This window comes from Myotis myotis, unplaced genomic scaffold, assembly GCF_014108235.1.
Source record: "Myotis myotis isolate mMyoMyo1 unplaced genomic scaffold, mMyoMyo1.p scaffold_m19_p_2, whole genome shotgun sequence".
Classification (NCBI taxonomy): domain Eukaryota; kingdom Metazoa; phylum Chordata; class Mammalia; order Chiroptera; family Vespertilionidae; genus Myotis; species Myotis myotis.
The window spans coordinates 18399812-18422160 of record NW_023416324.1 but is presented as its reverse complement, the minus strand read 5'-3'; the positions used below and the strand labels follow the sequence as shown (position 1 = coordinate 18422160).

The 22349-nt window shown below is 40.7% G+C and overlaps 1 protein-coding gene across 33 annotated transcripts in view; it reads left to right on the top strand.

Annotated features, from left to right (window-relative positions):
• The first annotated feature begins 6480 nt into the window (after positions 1-6480).
• The window catches only part of PUM1 (pumilio RNA binding family member 1), a 131304-nt gene continuing 115435 nt past the window's right edge, over positions 6481-22349 (top strand). For 5 of the 33 annotated variants that reach the window (XM_036350027.1, XM_036350023.1, XM_036350005.1 and 2 more), the window contains exon 1: positions 11290-11421. In XM_036350027.1, the coding sequence (XP_036205920.1) occupies positions 11419-11421 (3 nt within the window). In that variant the 5' untranslated portion in view covers positions 11290-11418. Of the gene's footprint in view, positions 6701-11142; positions 11517-14094; positions 14163-18304; positions 18508-22349 lie in introns of those variants that run through there. The other 28 variants (XM_036350015.1, XM_036350013.1, XM_036350012.1 and 25 more) reach the window with 17 other exon arrangements.

Below are 22349 nucleotides of genomic sequence, written 5' to 3'. Positions count from 1 at the left end.
CTGTTGGTTGGGAATATAATTCTACATATAATACGTATAGCTCATTAATTGTCTCATTCAGATTTTTGATATTTCTATTTATTTTTGTTAACTTCATCTGTGTATTTTTTAAAAGTTATGTTAAAATCTTTAATTTTAATGATTGATTTACTATTTCTTCCTGCAGTTATATTACACTACTAGAGTCTGTGATATTCATGTATAAAACTTTATGTTACTGCCCTAACTGGTTTGGCTCAGAGGATAGAGCGTCGGCCTGCGGACTGAAGGGTCCCAGTTTCGATTCTGGTCAAGGGCATGTACCTTGGTTGCGGGCACATCCCTGGTAGGGGGTGTGCAGGAGGCAGCTGATCAATGTTTCTCTCTCATCGATGTTTCTAACTCTCTAGCCCTCTCCCTTCTTCTCCGTAAAAAATCAATAAAAAATATTTTTAAAAAAGCACTTTATGGTACTCATAGTTCATGTTCCACTTTTTTTTTTTAACCAATTGCAGCTTACTTTTTTGTCATTATATGTAGACTAGAGGCCTATATATCCATGCACCAGTGGGGTCCCTTGGCCTGGCCTGAGGGAATTAGGCCGAAACTGGATCTTCGATATCCTTCGAGAGGTCCCAGATTGCGAGAGGGCGGTTCTCAGTTGGCACACCCAGGCACCGGGCTCCCTCCTCTCTGGTTCCGGGCGCATCACCAGAGAACTGCAGCTTGGTAGCTCATGCATTGAGCGTCTGCCCCCTGATGGTCAGTGCGTGTCATAGCTACTGGTTGGCTGGTCAAATGGCCAGCCGGCCAGCCAGTCGCTTAGGCTTTTATGTATATAGATATATTCATATTTAGCTGGTATTTGTTTTTATGTGTGTCTCATAATTTCATTCAAATCATAGAGTTCTCATCTTTTATTGGTAAGTTTAACCTGTTTATATTTATTGGAATTACCTTTAAGACTTTTCCCCTATTATATTAGTTTCTATTTTTTATTTACTATATTTTTTTACTTCTAAAATCTACCCATACCTGTATGGATCCCTGTATCCCCTAACCAGCCAGTACTTCTGCATCTTTCTCATGTGCCATTGGATTCTTCTGCCATGAGGTCATTTATGATCATATTGTCTAGAATTTTAGTTCTGGGATCTTATTCATAAACTTTTTAATTCTCTTTTCCTTTGGAGTTAGCTTTTCTCCTTCTCCCTTCCTTCCTTCCTTTCTTTTGCCAACACTATACTTCCTCCATTTCTTGCCATGTGTTGAATTTGCTTCAGCTTTGTTTTCATTGAGGCTTTTGCAATGCCCTGAATTGACCTCATTTCTCTTGAGGATGGTGAAGAGACAGACACCACTTCCTCAACCCTCACCTACATTCCAGCCTTAATTTTCCTGAGGTTTCTTGTTTATAATTCATAGTGTTTCTTGAATTTGTGTGTTTATTTTTTCATTAGCTTTGGTAAGTTAGCCTTTTCATGTCAAATATTGCTTCTACCCCAGTCTTTCCTCCCTGCACTTCTGGTTTTCCAGTTCTATACAGCAGTTAAACTGTGTCATTCTCTCCTCCGTGACTTACCTTTTCTCTTCTTTTGCCTTTTGATGTTTCATTCATTTATATTTACTCCCGGCCTCTAAGTTTATTAATCCTCTCTTTAACAGCATTTACTCTGCTGTTAAACCCAATCCACTGGGTTATTTATGTTTATTGTTATGTTTTTTCAGTTATGGAATTTTCACTTAAGTTGTTTTGTATACTTTTTACTTTTCGGCCAAAATTATCAATCTATTTATCTTCTTGAATATAATAAGCAATGTAATGACCATAATATCTGGGGTTCTTTTGGGTCCTTTTCAATTGTCTTTTGTTGCTGTTGGTTTTTGTTCAGGTTATACTAGAGGCCCCGTGCATGAAATTCATGCATGGGGGGTATGCCTCAGCCTGGCCTGAACCCTCTCCAATCAGGGACCCCTCAGGAGATGTCTGACTGCCTCTTGCAATCCAGGACCACTGGCTCCTAACCACTCGACTGCCTGCCTGCCTCATCACTCCTAACGTCTCTGCCTGCCTGCCTGATTGCCCCTAACTGCTCCCCTGCTGGCCTGATCGCCCCTAACTGCCTCTGCCTCGCCCAGCACCCGGGACCCAGGATTCCCTCCTCTGGCTGGTTGCAGGCACTCAGGACCCAGGCTTCCTTCCCTCTGGCTGGCTGCAGGCACTCAGGACACGGGCCGGCTTCGCCTGGGTTTACCAGTTTTCCTCAGTGGGAGAGTGGTCAGAATTATCTAGTCACCAACACTGGAGGCCCAAACCTTCCCTCACTATGAAAAACACACTGTAATAACCAAGATTTTCCAGGAAACCAAATGACAATGGAAATACTAACAGTGTAACCATTTCCAAGAAACAAAACAACTGTGGGAACGCGCCACCCAAGAGAGATTCTACCAATACCCCAAAACACAATTGTAACATAGTTGCAAGAGCAACTGAAACCAACGTTGGAAACAAAGTATCTTTTCAGATAAGTGGGAGAATTTCAGCTTTGTTTGAGAATATTTTATATTTAGTTTGCCACATGGTTACTTTTATAGCCAATAGCAGTTGGTTGTAAGAGAGAATGTAAGACTGTGGAATTGAATAGTATTTGTCCATTCTGGGATTTGTTCTCAGCTGTCAGCATGGCCAGGTTGGTGGACTCACCAGTGAGCCTCGGACCATACAGTTTGACAATCATGACTGAAGGAAGTGGTAAACATTTGAAATTTTTATTTTATTTTATTTTTTTGTTTTATTTTTATCCCCTCTATGCCCTCTTCCACCTCTCCCTCTGCCCCCCAACATTTGTAATTCTTAAACCAAGGCTTTTTAAAATGGTCTTCACTAAATTTTTCTGTCTTGAGATCTCCGTCTTTCTCTGATTAGGTTACAATGGGATGGATTTGGTTTCTACTGATTAGAGTTAAAATACCCTTCTCAAATCCACCTTAATCCTCACTCCATCTTGATAAGATTTTATGAGTTTAACCAGAAGAATTGTGAAAATTCCTAAGCTTTAGGAATGATTTCAACATCCTCTAGACCAGACAATTCTCAGCAAATAGCTTTAGATAACATTTTTGGTTAAACGCAAATCTTGTTCCTTAACTTCCTTAAGCTTCAGTTTCTCATTTTTTAAAACAGGAATAAAAAGGGAGGATAAATGGTGATGGAAAGAGACTTGACTTGGAGTGGTGAACACACAATACAATATTCAAAGGGTGTATTATAGGATTGCACCCCTGAAACCAATATAATTTTATTAACCAATGTCACCCCCAATAAATTCAATTAAAACGTGTAATGGGAATAATAATGTCCAGGTCATAGGTATTTGGGGAGTTTTATATGAAACGAGAGGCCCGATGCACAAAATTCGTGCAAGAGTAGGCCTTCTTTCCCCCGGCTGCTAGCACCGGCTTCCCTCTGGCACCCGGGACTGGGCTTCTCTTGCAGCCCCGGCTTCATCTGGAAGGTTGGCCAGAAGGACGTCTGGTCTAATTAGCATATTACACTTTTATTGTTATAGATAATGAATATAAAAGCCCTAGGATGTCTCATGAATTTGTTGGAGGTGATGCTCTGATAGGGTTATTTTGGGCTGGGCAGGGTCCACTGGTCCTTTGGAGCAATTCCTTCAGGGAGACCAGAGCTGGGTAATTAGCATTCTGTTGGGATTACAGCATTTGACTGGGGAGGGGCCTGAACTGGGAGTGGTACCACATGGCTGTGACTAAACTGATATTAGAACTTCTATACTGAGTAATGAAAGTTAAAGCTTAAAACTAAGGAGTTAGCCATGGATCTCAGAATGAAATCATGCTGGTAAGAGTCCGGAAATTTTGTAATTTTCTCATGTCGGCTATGTTTCCTCCTCTTACATATTTTCCCATTATAGCTACTTCCCACTTTCCAGTTTCCTTACCCCATGGGGTTAAATGCTTTATCTGCTTTATTTCATTTAGTACTGTTAAATTATTAATCTCATGTTCCATGGGGTGGGGGAATGAGGCTTAGAGAGGTTATTTCTGGTCTGGCTTAAGAGCTGGATCTATGAATATAACTGTCCTAGTGTATTATTCGTAGGGTTGTTGAATTTGAGAGTTGACACTAAATGGCTGTTGAATTCATTCATTTAACAAACATTTAATGAGCAATGACCATATGCCCTGTACTATGTTGGTCTCTGGGGATTCAGAGATGAATATTAAGACTGCAATGACAATAAAACAGTTATTTATTGAGTACTAATTCTGTGCCAGTCACTTGATGTCTGGTAGTTCCTTTAACCGTTACAACCACCCTGTGAGAAGAGTATTGGTATCCTCATTATGCAGGGGAGGGAGCTGAGATTCTGGGATTCACTGAAGGTCACTCAGCCAGGATCTCTAAATTCCAAGTCTTCCCCGTCCCCTGCACCCCCCAGAAATAAAAATCTCACTATTTTATTTTTAAAGTAAAAGTAACATTATTTTCCACCCTGGTCAAGGTGGCTCAGTTGATTGGAGCATTGTCCTGTACACTGAAAGATCTCGGGCTTGCTTGATTCCCAGTCAGGTCACAGCCCTGGTTGGTGTGAGCTTCATCTAGTGCTCCAATAGGTTGCCACTTTGATTCCAGGTCAGAGCACATGCTAGGATGCAGGCTCCATCCGTGGGCGAGTCCTGGAGGCAGCCAATCATCAATGTTTTAATCTTTCTCCCCCTCTCCCTTCCTCTCACGCTAACATCAATAAAACATGTTTTTGGGTGAGGACTAAAATAATAATAATAATGATAAAAATATAACATTATTTTAAAAATAAAAATAAGCCCTAACCGGTTTGGCTCAGTGGATAGAGCGTCGGCCTGCAAACTGAAGGGTCCCAGGTTCGATTCCAGTCAAGGGCATGTACCTTGGTTGCAGGCACATCCCCAGTGGGGAGTGTGCAGGAGGCAGCTGACTCGATGTTTCTCTCTCATCGATGTTTCTAACTTTCTATCCCTCTCCCTTCCTCTCTGTAAAAAATCAATAAAATATTAAAAAATATATATATGCAAACAATGTAATCAATGAGTGCTAATTTTCTCACAAAATATGTTTTTTACACAAAACTTGCTAAAACGGTGTTAATCATTTACATTTTTACAAGTGTATTTAATAGATGAAAATATTATATTTCAAAGTTGCATTTATTATTGCATTTCTCACTTTTTACAGGTTTATGAGACCTATTTGCACATACCATAAACTTCATTCATCTAAAGAGCACAGTTCAGTGGTTTTTAGTGTATTCTCAGAGTTGTAGCAAACATCATTACAATCTAATTTCGAGACCTTTTCAACACCCCACAGAAAACCTTTACCCACTGGCAGTCCCTCTCCATTCTCCCGCCTCCACCTCTCAGCCCCAGGTTAGTTATCTTTTATGTGTTTTTTGGCCATTTTATGTCTATCTCTTTTGGATTGCTCTTTTTTGATTGCTCAGAGAAGTTCTGTATTGACCATGAAGATGAACTATTTATCTATGTCTGGAAATATTTTAAAGCTATTTTCTCATTTGTTCTTTTTTGTTGCTGGCATCTCTTACTGTAAAGATGTTTAAATTTCTTTTAAGTTTAAAAATGATTTATTGATTTTGATTCATTATAAACATTCCCTCCTTCCATTATAAAGCTTTCCCCCATATATCTTTTTTTCTGGTTTCTTATAATACTACTGTAGTTTGCCTAAGTTTTCAATCCATCTTGGGTTTAGTTTAAGATAGAACAACTGTATCTTATCAAATACTACTGATTGGGAAAAAAATCACTTTAATCAAATTCCTATTCATTTTCGAAAACGGACAGAATGACCACAGCTAACGCTGATGGAGCCCTTGCAAGTCGGGTCGGCCTTATGTTTACGGTTTCAGGTTCTGCGATCGTCTTGAAATTTTTAATCATTGGGGAAAAGGGACCCCGCACCTTTGGTTATGGACGGAGAGGCTCCGCTTACAAGCCGCAGACACTGGACTGAGCCCTTTGCAAATACTATTTCGCTTAACCCTCTAGGCAATTGCGGGGTGGCCGTTTTCATGTCCCTCTTCATGTTGCAAACGGGGCCATCCCTGGAGCCGGGAAGACGAAATCAGCCTCCGAACCAAAGAGCTGCAGCAAAGGTTTCGATCCCAGCACCTGTCACGCCCGAGCCTGGGGGGGGGGGGGGGTCAGCGTCCGGGAGCCAGGCAGCCGGCTACAATCGGGGTGAAGGCGGGTGGGCGCGGGGGCAGGACGTGCGGGGTGTAAACTCCCAAGGCCACCCGCTGGAGCGCCCCTGCCTCGACCCCGCGTGCCCAGCTCCGTGTCGCGCGCCCCGGGGCGGGCCCGCGGGACCTTGCCTTCTGCCCGCGGCCGCGCGCGCTCGCCCAGCAGGCGGGCCCTCACGCGCGCCGCGGCCGTGCCGCCTGCGAGTTCCCCAAGTTCACACAGGCCTCGGGTTGGCATGGCAACCAGGCAACCTGTTCCAGAGCCGCCTGCCTTCTCCGCGCACGCCGCGGCCACTGCCGGAGCCGGGGCCAGAGCCCATCCCATGATGCACCGCGCCAGCCCCGTCCCCAGTGGGCCGCCATGTTGTCGGAGTGAAAGGTAAGGGGGAGCGAGAGCGCCGGAGAGAGAAGAACGGGGGGCTGAAATCCATCTTCATCCTACCGCTCCGCCCGTGAGTATCCGCACCCCGCCGGCCCTAAACGCGGCTCCGGACCCCCAGCGAGCAGATTGTCCCGTCGTATTGGTGTTTGAAAGCGATTGGGGGGACGAGAAGGGCTTTGGAAAAGCCGCCGGGGCCCTGGCGCTGGCTCCTCGCTCGATGTTCCTCGTACATGTTTTGGAGTCAGCAGCAAGGCCCCTATTGTTATCAAAGGAGGGAGGGGGTGGGGAGCGGGGTCGAAACGAGGAAAATGCCGGGGGTTTGGGCCTTGGCCCGGGGCATAGCCGTCCCTCCACATTTCTGTTCGGCCCCTTTGGAACCCCCGAAGATTGATGTTGCCATTTGGGTTGCTTTTTTTTGATGGGTTTGCGAAGCCCCGAGTCTTCTGTGTGGCCATGAAGTGTGGTTTCGTGCCCCTCTGATTTTTTTCGACTTCTCGGGCTTCCGCGGCAGCGCCGAAGCGGGAGGAACAATACCTAAATCGCTTAAGCGGCGGCCACGGCCCTGGGCTGCCGGCGAGACCGCCGTGGGGGAACTCTGCGAGCCGAATGTGGGCCGGGAGCGATCAGGAAGTTTCGGACCGGGTGTTCGGCTGCTGGGTGCCTGTGGCCTTTTGTTTCCGTGAGAGCTGGTGCTTTCGGCGTCTGCTTCCTCCCTGGTCCTCCCCGGCGGGTGCGTGTGTGTCTGAACTCGCAGAGGGGCTCGCCCCGCGGCCGTGGGAAGGCAGATCCACGGTACGAGGTAGTTGTAGTCCTCGCACACGTTCTGGGTAAACAGAGCATTTATTCCGCTTGTCGGTACCACTCCCAGGTCCAGGGGTGAATCCACTCCTGCAACTTTTTCTCCCCCCGTGGCTCCCCTCCCCCCGACCCCCCCAACACGTTCGCTCAACACTATCAGGGAAGGTTCTCTCCTCGCCGCAACTTGAAGGGTTGTTACTTTTCATTGTTCAGTTACAGAAGACACTGTTTTTAGTTGTCGATACAGTCCGTTCCCTTCATACTCTTTTTAAGAGTGATGATAGCTTATGAGGCTTCTTTGGGGGCTCTGTTCTAAAGGCATTTACGTTTGAAGCCGTCGGTTTGTACATTTAGCTTTTTGTCTATTTCATGAAAATCAAAAACAAAGCAAAACCCATAAAAACTCACCAAGACAAGCCCTCCTCCAGGAATATGTAGTTTTGATGCAGTTTTTTTTTTTTTTTTTTGTAAGCAAAATACCAGACATGTGATCCATTGCGAATTTCAACTTTATAAAATACTCTTGTTTACCTGGATCTTTGGGACATACTCACGGGATTCTGAACTTTGAGTTAGTATTTCGCCTTCATGGAATTCATTTTGTCTGAGGCCACAGTTTTTTGTTTTTGTTTTTTTCAAGTTGGGTTTGAAGTTTAATTTGGGTTTGCGGTGAATTGTTTTAAATGTATGACCATAAACTTTCCCCCCCCCCAGGGTGGTAAAAAATAAACACCATTCAGAACACTAAGCATTTTTGTAGGAAAAAAAGATGGGCCATGGAGATAGATTAAATCGTGTTCCTTTGTTTGAAAGCTGTGTGTTATTTAAAAAGACAACCAACCCGTGATGTAAACAGTTTGAAAACTGGAGGAGTAATTAGAATCAGCCCTTATTTCTAGTTGCTTAAAATACTAATATTTATCATGTGCCATTTGTAAACAAGGCACATTTGAAATGCTACACACAACTTTTTAATGGACTTTGAGAGTTCTCTAAAAGGCATCAGCAGTTTGAATGTTTTCTAATATTTAAGTGACCGATTAAAACATTTTTGTGCTGTAGTTGCCAAGATATTACAAAATTACCCAAAACATGTTAATTTGCTCACTTTCAAACTGTCCCTTCTGCCAGGTTTTTTCTTGTTTGAGAAAACTGCCTTGCTTCATTAGGTAAAGCAGGAAGTCCCAGGGCAGATAGCTCTACAAAAGCCAATTGTTTTGTTTGAACATTTTTATAGGAATCGCCCCCCCACCCCCCATCCTTTGTTGGAATGAAGTTGTGTTCAATGTATTTCAGAGGTACAACACCCTTTCCATATGGAAAGTCTTTGCTAGATAAGTATTATGGCAAATCTTTTATTTCAGAAAAGATTGCTTTGGCTGTTTTAGGAATTTCTCAGGGACTGGAGTGCCATGATGGCCTTCACTGATGGTAACTGAATTCCTGGGGTCGCAGCATAGTGACTTTATGTTTACAAAAAACTTTTACATCTGTTTTATTTTGATTCAAAATCAAACTTGTGAAGCATAAAGGAAGGATTTTTATCATTTTCTAGATGAGGAAACAGCCTCAAAGAGGTTGCTAGTTTAACGGTAAAACTTGGGGTTTGGAATTCTTGGCTTGCCTTCTAAAACAAAGACTGTCAGATTGATACTACCTTGTAGAAGAAAATGGAACTGGCTACTATCGTTGGTAATAGAAAGGCAAGAAGTTCTTTTGAAAATCAAACCGGAAGGCATTAGGCTGGTTAGCACTTTGCAAAGATTGATGTAAACACTGCAATGACTCTGATTTTGGTACTTACCCGGACACAGTTCAATACATGAAAGCAGAAACGGAACTCTAGAAAGCTGAACTAACTCGGTACGCTAGTAAGGTTCTGATGCATTGGAATTGTTACTGAGACTAGGCATTTCCAAATTAGGCTTTGAACAAATGACAAATTCCGCTGTGCCTTTTTTTTACGTCTGGCTTCAAAACATGAATTAGTTGTGAGAAGCAAATGCTTCTTTAGAGAAGGTTTAATTATCTATAAAGAAAGAATAGACTTCTCATAACTCTTGTGGGTCTGTTTTTGAAATGTTACAGTTGGGTTAGGGAGAGAGAAGGCATTTGTAGCAGTTAAGTTTATAGCCTTGAAATCAGTTTTTATGGACAGATGTGTTCTAATTGGTCACAGGTTAATTACTTTGTAGCATTTTTTTTTAGCACCTACAGGGTGTCAAGTGTTATAGCTTATGTACAAATGTAGTACAAATGTAGTTTTTTATCTTTAAGAGACTTAAATAGTAATGTTTCACAATAACAATTTGGCGGTTCTTTGTTCAGCCTTCCAGAGAAGGAAGAGTAGCAGATGAGGGTGGGAGAAATAGTGTATCTGTGTTGATGTACTGGGGTGTAGCAAGGGGTTGATAGAAAGAACTAGGCTTGGATGCAAAACAGACTTATGTTTGAATCCCTTATCCATACTCACTAGCTGAATGGCTTTGTGCATATCACATAACTTTTCTGTCCCTTAATGTTTTCATCTGTAAAATAGGGATGATTAAATAAAGTCTGCAGTATATTTGCCACACAGTTATTGTGTTGAGGCATCTGATCGATCTATCGATCTATTTATCTATCTATGGAGAGTGGGGAAAGGAGAAGGGAGATACATCATTGTGAGAGGAAAACATCGATCAGTTGCCTTCAGTACAACTGACCAGTGATCAAACCCACAACCTGGGTATGTGCCCTGACTGGGAATTGAACCTGAGGCCCTTCGGTGTATGGGAGGATGCTCCAACTAACTTGAGTCATACCAGTCAGGGCATGTTTATATATATATATTTTTTGATTGTTGTCGTTTTTACAGTGAGGCTTTCTACTCTAGCATTCGGTTTGGTCTCATCCTGTTTATAGGAGTCAAAGTACTAATGGAATAATGTGATTGCGATTATAATTGTAAATTATTGGTAAAAATGTTGACCCTCCCTCCCAACCCCCCATCAGTAGCAGCTCAGGATAAGTTTCAGGCTAAGAACGTTCTGTTGCTTTTCTGGGTCAGGGGCCTTATTGTTTCTTCAAGGAGCATCCTATGAATTTGTTGGACATTTTAAAGGGTCCAGTCAAGTTTTAGACAGTCTGAGTCATTGCTAATTATATATGGGGTTTGGATTTTTGTTTGGTTTATTTATTACCTTATATCTGCTTTAGCATTAAAATATCTAAAGTGATATTTGATACAGCTCTTGCTTATTTAAAAAGTATCGCCATAGTTGGCTTAAGGTGTAAATAAGTTGAAGTTTAATTCTATGTTGTTTCCTTTGATAACAGAATAAGTTTCCCTGAAGTTGCCATGTTGAGTCCTGATCTGCATACCTTGTCTGAGTACCTGCCACCAACCACACTTATTCACACACACAGCACACACACACACACACACACACACTCAGCAACTTAAAAGTGGAGGTTTCAGTTTAGAAAAGTGTTATTTATTTTAAAATATATAGCTGCTTGGTATGAACTAGTTGTAGATGATATATCGCAAAAGACATGGAGCTCACTTTTATCTTGGTGTATGTCAAGTAATGTTTTAAAAGTGCAAGTTTTTGGGGGCAGGAGCGGGGTGGAGGGAGTCATTGGGGGAAAAAAGGGGACATCTGTAATACTTTCAACAATAAAGATGAAAAAAATGCAAATTTTAACTATTTGTAACTTTTTTGTCCTTAGGTGTTGGTGGAATGAGCGTTGCATGTGTCTTGAAGAGAAAAGCAGTGCTTTGGCAGGACTCTTTCAGCCCCCACCTGAAACATCACCCTCAAGAACCAGCTAATCCCAACATGCCTGTTGTTTTGACATCTGGAACAGGGTCGCAAGCGCAGCCACAACCAGCTGCAAATCAAGCTCTTGCAGCTGGGACACACTCCAGCCCTGTCCCAGGATCCATAGGAGTTGCAGGCCGTTCCCAGGACGACGCTATGGTGGACTACTTCTTTCAGAGGCAGCATGGTGAGCAGCTTGGGGGAGGAGGAAGTGGTGGAGGCGGCTATAATAATAGCAAACATCGATGGCCTACTGGGGATAACATTCATGCAGAACATCAGGTAAAAAAAGTTCACTATTTCAGCTTTGAAACTCTTTTGTAATCAATCTGCTTTTAGTGAATGTCTTCAAAAGCCTAAATTGCTAATTTCATGTGGTCTAAATTAAATAGTCACTTGTTTTAAAGGATGATTGTTTTAATGTCACTGGGTCATATCAATCTGGTGCTAAATAGTAAATGACCAATTCTTTAAAAAAAAAAGACTTAAGATTGTTATAATGTGCACATTGCATTTGTAGGTATGTTTAATAATACGACTTTTTTTCCTCTTGATATATTCTTTTAAGAACGCTTTGGGCTGTTTATAGATCATATACATACAGTGGGGCCTTGACTTACGAGTTTAATTTGTTCCGTGACGGAGCGCGTAACTCAAATAACTCGTATGTCAAATCAACAGTGAAAGAGTGAGACACGTGATGCTGGGCTGGTGTTGTGGCGTTCACTGTGACGTTCGCTGCGCCAACTAGCGGTGGGCTATCTAAAGCTGGCTCGTAACCCGAATTTTAGCTCGAAACTCAAAGCAAAAAATCGGCTGAGAGACAGCTCGTATCTCGAAAAACTCGTTAGTCGGGACACTCGTAAGTCAAGGCCCCACTGTATTTTCGAGCCTTTCCTGTTGGGTGAGGGTGACTTTTGTTTTTTAAGATATTATAGTTGAAAGTAGTAGGAAGTTGATAACAGATCAGCTGCTCAAGTGAAATTTATTTGTAATGTTTTGTGTCAGAGAGGAGTGGTTGTGGCTTTTAGATTTTAACCATCTTCATTCTCTTGTTCTAAGACTTGTTTCACTTGGTTAATTTTAACATGCTTACCTTTACTAATCCAGAAACATACCTGGGATCACAGCATATTTTACTGAGAAGAGTATCCTGATCTGTATTTCCTAACTTCCTGATAGTGATGAAAGGATGCGGTTCTCAACCTGTGGGTCGCGAACAATGAAAATACATCCTGCGTATCAGATATTTATAACGATTCATAACAGTAGCAAAATTACAGTTATGAAGTAGCAACGAAAATAATTTTATGGTTGGGGGTCACCACAACATGAGGAACTATATTAAAGGGTCGCGGCATTAGGAAGGTTGAGAACCACTGGTAGGATGTTTTAATCAGGCTATTCTTTGAAATTGTACACAGGTTGAATTTGCAAAGGTTCATTTTATATTGCTACTATGTGAGTACTGACTAGCAAAAAGAACTGACATCTGTCACTAGGCCTTTAGTGCTTCTGTTCTGCTTCAGAAACAAATTAATAGGCACAAACATATTTGCAAATCTGAAGTCTCAGTTGTGCTTCCCCTGTCCCTTCAAAAAAGTAGCCTATGTACCATAGTAGAAATCAAGAGGGGGAATTTATCCTCTTATTCCACAGAAATATATTGAGCACATTGATCAGTGGTCTTCGGTTTACTCAACCAATCATCAATATCAGTGCTGCTTCATAAACACCTATGTGTAGGTGAGGGATACTTAGAAGTATGAGTATTCGGGGTTTCTTGTGAAACTTTTAAGGCACTATATCTGTTTTCTATTTTCTTGCAGTAATTGAGGGGGTCATATTTTATTCATGTCAATATCCCAGTTCCTAGAATTTGGCATATAATAGAGTTTCAGAAATTTATTGAATGTATGAGTACCTAATCCTTTGGCCTTAAAATAAAGTTGGGGAAAAGGACATTGTCACAAAGATATAGGCCTTGAGTGCCAGGCTAAAATTGCATTAAAGTAGGTTGTTGTTGTTGTTTTTTTTTTTTTAATGTATTTTTATTGATTTCAGAGAGGAAAGGACAAGAGAGAGAGAGAGAGAGAGAGAGAGAGAGAGAGAGAGAGAGAGAGAGAGAAACATCAATGATGACAGAGAATCATTGATCAGCTGCCTCTTGCATGCCCCTCACTGGGGATGGAGCCTGCAACCCAAGGATGTGCCCTTACTGGGAATCAAACCATTTATAGGTCGACGCTCAACCACTGAGCCACACCTGACGGGCTGGCGTGGCTTTTAGTAATGTTTTGGAAAGATTGAGTTGGCAGTAAGAGGTCGGAGTGGGTAAGGGGTGATACTAGCTGGATAACAACTCTAACAGTTCTGGTATGAGCAATGGAAAAAGAAGGTATGGATGGTACTGAGAAATACACTGAATTTGGTGATTGAATTAGAAATCTTAGGTCTTGGGGAAAGTGAAGTAATACAGGAAAAGGAATACAAAAGGGGATATGGTTTGGGGACAAGGTAATTAAATTTAGTAGTATACATGTTGAGTAAGATTTAGGCAGCTGTACATGGAGAGAGAGAGAGAGAGAGAGAGAGAGAGAGAGAGAGAGAGAGACACACACACACAGACCAAGGTAGGGAGGTGTTGAATTGCACCCATAACAGTTCTGTTGGGTTGGACACATGATATAATCAAGAGCATTTAGGGAATTGAGGGTAGTTGCTATGCTGCAGATGTTGGTCACACACACAAAAAGCCATTCCAGTGTATTATAATTTATTGGTTTTGGTGTTGATCTCACCTCTTGGACTGAAGTATGCTGGGGTAGAGGCTATTGTATTTGTCATGTCTCTTTCCCAGGTGGTGTCTGAAATTTTTGTGTTGATTGAATGAGGGAAAAACCACCAAGTTCTTCAGATTTGCACCAGGTAAAGTAGTGGAACTTAGAGCTCAGATATTCTGTTGGGAAATACGTGGCAGTAGGTAAAGGCCACTTAGACAAGCAGCAGCGGTGAATGTAATGTAGTTAAAGAGTTGAGGGGCATATCTCTAGGTCAGTGGTTCTCAACCTTGGCTGCACATTAGAATCACCTGGAAATCTTTTTAAAATCCTGATTTCTGGGCCTCATCCTCCGGAAATTCTGGTTCTTTGTTATGGGGTGGGGCCACAACATTAGTAACAAAGAAACAGAATTTCCGGAGGATGAGGCCCAGAAATCAGGATTTTAAAAAGATTCCCAGGTGATTCTAATGTGTAGCCAAGGTTGAGAAGCACTGCTCTAGGTGAATCACTGCCCTCAGTAGCCACTGTTAAGATTGGAATAAGGTGTCTCTGTCAGGTGGGAGTACAAAAGAGGTTGAGAATCACTGATGATGATAAATAGATTTACTGAGCACTTACGTTCTAGGAGGTACTGGCTATATATTTCCTGTATTTAATCCTCAGAAAAGTCCCATGAGGGAAGTAATACCCTTTTCTGAGAGATGAGAAAATGAAGTGTAGTTACCAGGTAGAACCTGGTTTTTAAATTAGGTCTCTGATTCCAGTGCCCATGCTCTCTGTATATTTCTGCCTCCTTAAACATATTTCTAGCCTTAAAAATTAAACCAAACTAAACTATTCCAACAAAGTAACGCATCCTAAATAATTACTTTGCTTTAATTTTAGAGATGATAAACTTGATAATAAGGAGCTGGATACAAATGTTGACTTTTCTCCTATAATTGCAAGAGTTCTCCCTTTCCCCCACAGGAGCAATCATGCTAACATTTTTCCAGTTTTGTTTTTATTATGTGTGTATTCTTTTTATAAAATTTACCTTTATTGTTGAAAGTATCACACCCCTTTGTTTTCTTCCCATTGACCCCCCCTCCACCCTACATGCTTATTCTAAGTAGAAATTGTGGGAAACTTTTCTCTGTTGAGACAGAATGACTCAGTATAAAGTGATACTAGTGCCAGCACATTCTGCAATACCAAGAGTTTATTTGAGCCAAATTGATGATGTGCTGCGAGGAAGGATCTCAAATGCTTCTGGTCTACTCCTTTTTGGTGGGCCTATTGCCTTTGGCGTGCGCCCCTCCCCCCTTTTCATTTTGAAAGTGTGTTTATTAGAGCTGGGAACAGTGAAACAGGAAAGGCTTAGGATAGAAGAAGCAACAGGAGAGAGCCTCGGTGAGGCTGCTTTGGCTCACTGGTAATGTTATAGGAAAGAAATGAGCCGAGGTGGTGCAGTTTTGGCTCACTGAGAAGTCAGAGAAAAGGGGGGTTGGAGACGGGTTCAGGTGGTTAGCAATGTCGATTGCTCCCCTGGTTGCAAGTCTTGAGGGATCCCTTAGAGCAGCGGTTCTCAACATGTGGGTTGCGACCCCTTCACAGGGGTCGCCTAAGACCATCGGAAAACACATATATAGTTACATATTGTTTTTGTGATTAATCACTGTGCTTTAATTATGTTCAATTTGTAACAATGAAATTGGGGGTCACCACAGCATGAGGAACTGTATTAAAGGGTCGCGGCATTAGGAAGGTTGAGAACCACTGCCTTAGAGTTACGAGATGCATACCTGTGGGGGAAGGACTAGGGGAAAGGAAAGGCCCTCAGGAGAGCACACCTCCTTTGCCTTTTTCTAAAGGACTTTTGGCATAATGGAACAAAATTTAAGATCAGATTGTCAGAATATCACAGGCTGTGATGGCAGCAGCAGTGTTGGCCGGAAGGGAACTATTTATAGTGCCAGGTACTTTACATTTATTTCTCTCATTACTCTCATTTATGAGCAATCACTTTGTTATACTAGTACTAAAACATTTTTTTAACCTGATGTAGACATTCTCTTAATGTCTGAATTTTCCCCCCTTTTAAAAGTGAACTCTTTAAGCTGTGCCCAAATATATATGTGACTGACTTTTTTAATACTTAAGTTTTTCCCCCATGCCCCTCCCCTCTCAATATTTAATTTTTTAAGTATGAAACTTGAAAGATAATTAGCATGAGGGCTTTTAAATGAATGTAAAACATCAACAGCTTGAGAACATGTACAGAGGTAATAAGCAGTACTTTAAAGTTGTAACATTTCAGACTATGGTATTTCTGTATTTTTTCTACATTATGATTAAAAACATTAAATATCACTTGTAGTACATAAAATTATTGTAGCTAGTATTCTCAGAAACGTAAAAGCCTCCATTTTTGAGCCAAATTGAGGTCTTTGGAGAGGAGTGAGGGAAAGAAGTCCCATTGAATAAGATTTATTTTTGTCTATGAATTTACCCATTGTAAACAAGACAGTGGGTGTGGATCAAGATATAGAACACTAGAAAACACACCTTCTTAAGTGAATAACATTTTAAATGTTATGTACAAAAAATGTACATATTTAACAGTAATTTTTATAACTGATTTTTTTTTTTCTGAATAGTATTAAAAGTATCATTGTGCAAAACCCAAGGTCAGTCTTTGACTTGTTGTGATAATTTTTTCTTATTGTGAAATCTGTTTTCTCTGTAAAGTTCTGTGAGATAAAGTGGGTGATGAAATAGGGAAAACATTTTAAGGTCCTCAGATTAGTTGAACTGTGGTCTCTACTGGATTTTAAGGGGCAGGGATAGGTGGAAAAGAAAATTTAGAGGACAACTCCACAGAGCTTTTTCTCACTTTTTTTTTTCCTCTCACTTTTGTTTGTAGTCTTTTGGTGCTAGGATGTATCACTATCTACTGTAAATTGACAGCTCGTCGGAGATAATTCTCTCTATCTAGGCAGAATTTTGTGGGTGAATCTTCTTTTTGGCTCTATTTGTACCCCCTTTTTCTTCCACTTGGTGTTGCCATCCTCTAGTGGTATTCTGACACCATCTTTGATATGTCTCTCTTTCTTACCCTTCAGTGACTGAGATAATCCTTACACTTGTAATTAATAAGTACTGTGCTAAACTGGAAGGGAGGTCAAGTATTCACCATACTGGAAGTTTTGACATTCCCTGGAGAGCCTTTTCTGTTTTCCCTGTTGAATGACTTGAGACTAGAGTCTCTTATCTTTTCTGGGCAGATTGTTAAAGAATCCCAGCATTTGGGACAGTGGCATTTAGTTAACACCATGTGGTAAAGCTGAGTAATTCATGCTTCCATGTCCGCCCCTCCTCTCCCCCCCACCTGCACTCTTAGAGCCATTTTTGAAAATTGATTTTTATTTTTAGAGAGAGGAAGAGAGAAAGAGAGAGCAAAACAAATATCGATGTGAGAGAAAAACATTGATTGGTTGCCTCCTGTACTCACCCTGATCAGATCTGACCTGCAACCTGACTGAGAATCAAACCTGCCAGCTTTCGGTGTACAGGACAATGCTTCAACTAGCTGAGCCGCACCCACCAGGACACTCTTAGAGCCTTTAAAAAATTGTATTTGGTGTTAACAAAGTCTTAACGTTATACTCTTGGTCAAAAGGACCATTATAAGGCCATCTTTGACTAAGATTTTCCAATTTTAGCCCTGGCCTGTGGCGCAGTTTGTTAGAACATCGCCCAGATACGCCAAGGTTTCGGGTTTGATTCCCAGTTAGGGCTCATTAAAGAAGCAACCAGTGAGTGCATAAATGGGAGGAACAACAAATTGATGTTTCTTTCTCCCCCCACTCACTCTCTCTAAAATAAATAAATAAAAATTAAACTAAGAAAGATTTTTCAATTTAAAGAACTAGGTTCCAGTGTTAAAAAAAAAGTATTCACTCAGATGCTGTTTTGTTTTAAAGATTTTTGGTGTGGAATTAGGAAAAAAAATGGATTGGTGGTACTGAGATATAACAGTGGGAAAGTAAGAGTATTTTAGGAAACGAAGCGGGTATATTTAGAATTTAGAAATATGTACCAGTGGTGGGTTACAGAATTTGCTCTGGGTGCCCATGTGGCCAAAGAAAAGAGGGAAGTGTGTTGAATCATGAGAGTTTTAGTAAAGAGAAAAACAGGGTGGTTAGGAAGAACTGTGTTCCAGATTTCAGTTATGGATATGGTTGAAGTGCGTTGTAAGCTGTAAAGTAACATACTGTTTTTCATCACACCTCTTTGTACTTGCAGAAGAGACACATCTTTTGTGCATGTGTCCATTTTCTCAGGCAACAGCATTTACGGAATACTTTCTACAGGCTGAGACTGAGAACAGAATACTTAAACAAAAAATTGAGAATCTATCTGTTCACTCCTGAGAAATGGCTTAACACCCTCAGAATAACATAGACTGAAAACACAATGCCAAAAGAGTAGTAAGTGCTGGAGATAGGGTAAGTAATAGTTTTTTGTTGTTGTTGAGGGATTTCTTACCCACTCTTCTCAATTTTTATATTCAGTTTCCTTATCTTCTGGGTTTCAGCTCAGTGGACTGCTCTGGCATTTTGCTCCCTGCTGTGAATATTGTGAGAAGGGATTAGCAGTAGGTTGGGGAAGTTTAACATTTGGGAATTTGGTTTAAGAACTTGAGCCTGAAGGATGTACTAGTTAGGGGTGGGCAGACTTTTTGACCCGAGGGCCACAATGGGTTCTTAAACTGGACCGGAGGGCCGGAACAAAAGCATGGGTGGAGTGTTTGTGTGAACTAATATAAATTCAAAGTAAACATCATTACATAAAAGGGTACGGTCTTTTTTTTTTTTAAGTTTTATTCATTTCAAACAGGCCGGATCCGGCCCGCGGGCCGTAGTTTGCCCACGGCTGTAACTAGTATATGACATTGGTGATAAAACCTGCAGTTGAAGAGTTTATTGGACCTTCTCCAGGGAATTGTTATTTTTTTCATGTAATATTTTTTGAGAACTGTTAAAGTACCTTGTTAATGGTGCCTAAAGATTTATTTGTCTGTTTATGGCTTTTAATAAGTACTCTTTTATGGTTAAAGTATCTTTCTTAATGTCTTTACAAATCTCATCACAAAAACTTTTTTTTTTTAAAATATATTTTATTGATTTTTTACAGAGAGGAAGGGAGAGAGATAGAGAGCCAGAAACATCGATGAGAGAGAAACATCGATCAGCTGCCTTCTGAACATCTCCTACTGGGGATATGCCCGCAACCCAGGTACATGCCCTTGACCGGAATCGAACCTGGGACCCTTCAGTCCGCAGGCCGACGCTCTATCCACTGAGCCAAACCGGTTTCGGCAAAACTTTTTTAAGTTTGTGGAAATTGCGGGCCCTAAAGATTTTTCAAAGAACTGCATTGTTGATATATAATCCACCCATTTAAAGTATATAATTCAGTGGTTTTTAGTATAGTAGAGAGTTGTGCAGTCATCATCACAATCAATTTTAGAACATTTTCATCATCCCAAAAATCCTGTACCCAGTAGCAGTTGCTCTCTTGTCCTAGATCAGAGACTACTTTTTCTGTCTGTGGATTTGTCTATTTTGGACATTGTATACAAATGGAATTTACAGTATTTTTTTTTATTTTTTTTTTGTGTGTGTGTTTTTTAAAAAATATATATTTTATTGATTTTTTTTATAGAGAGGAAGGGAGAGGGATAGAGAGTCAGAAACATCGATGAGAGAGAAACATTGATCAGCTGCCTCCTGCACACCCCCCACTGGGGATATGCCCGCAACCAAGGTACATGCCCTTGACCGGGATCGAACCTGGGACCCTTTGGTCCACAGGCCGACACTCTATCCACTGAGCCAAACTGGTCAGTGCATGGAATTTACAGTATTAACAAATTTTTAAAAAATATATTTTTATTGGTTTTAGAGAGGGAGAGAAAAGGAGAATGAGAGGGAGGGAATATAGGAGGGAAAGAGAAAGGGAGAGAGGAATATCGATGTGTGTGTGTGAGAGAGAGAGAGAGAGAGAGAGAGATGTCCATTGGTTATCTCCCCCATCCACCTAGACTGGGGATTGAACCCGAGACCTGGATATATGCTCTGAGCAGGAATTGAACCCACAACCTTTTCTTGCCTGTGACAATGCTCAACCAAATGAGCCACAATGGTCAGGCCAAATGGAATTATACAATACATGGTCCTTTGTGACTGGCTCTTTCACTTAGCATTTTTAAACATTTATCCATGTTGTAGCATGTATCAGTGCTTCATTTCTTTTTATTGCTGAGTAATAATAGTATATTATATAGATATATACCACATTTTGTTTCATTTAACAGTTGATGAACCTTTGTTTTTTTTTCTACTTTTTTGGCTGTTATGAGTAATACTATGAACATTCGTGTACAAGTTTTTGTTTAGACATAATGATTTTTTTAAATGAATTATTTAAAAAAAATATATTTTTTTGATTTTTTTACAGAGAGGAAGGGAGAGAGATAGTTAGAAACATCGATGAGAGAGAAACGTCGATCAAGTGCCTCCTGCACACCTCCTACTGGGGATATGCCCACAACCAAGGTACATGCCCTTGACTGGAATCGAACCTGGGACCTTTCAGTCCGCAGGCTGATGCTCTATCCACTAAGCCAACTGGTTAGGGCAGACATAACGATTTTTAAAGGTGCCTATGTGTCTAATGTAAAGATATAAAAACAACAGGGATATTATTAGTGGTGCCAGGTGTTTTTTAGAAATAGACGTAGGGAGGATTAGTTTATCTACTTTATACCATGGATTTGGAATTTTTTCAAGTGACAAGTTTTCTGGGCTAATGGTAACTTTCTTCTCTGTCTGAAGAAAGTTTATTTTATTTTTTTTAGGTTGACAGCATAAATAACTTGCTTATAACCCTGGAAAGAGGAATGTTTAAATTATGTAGAGAACAGGTGTTTTCAGGGGAGCTCTATGTTTAGATACCATGAATATAAAGTCAATTGATCTGTTAATGACAAGTATTTTTCTCTATTGAAGAAAGATCCCTAAGGACTTTAACAGTTCATTAACCTAATTCTGGTTATTGTATGTACTTAAAAGCACTATATCTGATGTTACTAAAAAAATGTTTTTTAATTTGTTAAGAATTTGTTGATTCAAATTGTTCTTTCCTCCCCAATTGTCCAAATTAGGAAGACACTATATCTGTCAGAAGCCTATCAAAATGCAAAATGATGAAATTAATATATTCTGTCTCTGAAGAAACTTTGCTTCATGAGGGAGGAATAAATTATAAAGAAAGTTGTTTTAAAATGAGAATTTCAGGGAGTGTCTATATTGAAATGGGTGCTGAGATGAGCTATGGAATGAGTAATTTTATGTTACAGTTTCTTTTTTTTTTTTTAATATATTTTATTGATTTTTTTACAGAGAGGAAGGGAGAGGGATAGAGAGTTAGAAACATCGATGAGAGAGAAACATCGATCAGCCACCTCCTGCACACTCCCCAGTGGGGATGTGCCCGCAACCAAGGTACATGCCCTTGACTGGAATCGAACCTGGGACCCTTTATTCCGCAGGCCGACGCTCTATCCACTGAGCCAAACCAGCCACGGCAATGTGTTACAGTTTCTTAATTTATTATCTAGAAATTGGCTTTAAGCTCTATGTATTTTTTAAAAATATATTTTTATTGTTTTCAGAGAGGAAGGGAGAGGGAGAGAGAGATAGAAAACATCAATGATGAGAGAGAATCATTGATTGGCTGCTTCCTGCACGTCCCTCATTGGGGATCGAGCCCACAACCTGGGCATGTGCCCTTGGCTGGAATCAAACCCGGATTCCTACAGTCTGCAGGCCGACATTCTATCCACTGAGCCAAAACAGCTAGGGCTCTATATATTTGTTAAGAGTGCTGATGTACAAGAAAAAAGGACTGGGAGGAAATATAGTAAATTATTGCCTTTATTTGCGTGGATGAGATTACAGCTAATTCAGTTTCTTGTATAATTTGTTTTTCCAAATTTCCTGAAATTTTTATAGGCTAAGAAAGAAAAAGACAGACCTTATACATTATATTAAGAGCTTGGTTTACCATATTGAACAAAAGTGAATTGGCCCTGGCCGCTGTGGCTCAGTTGGTTGAGTGTCATGTTCCATGCATACTGCTGGTTCCATTCCTCGTGCCCTGACTTGATCCTCAATAGGGGATGTGCAGGAGGCAGCCAATTGATGTATTTCTCCCTCTCCCTTCTTCTCTCTAAAATTAAAAAAAAAAAATCTCTCTATATAAAACCCTAATATGCAAATAGACC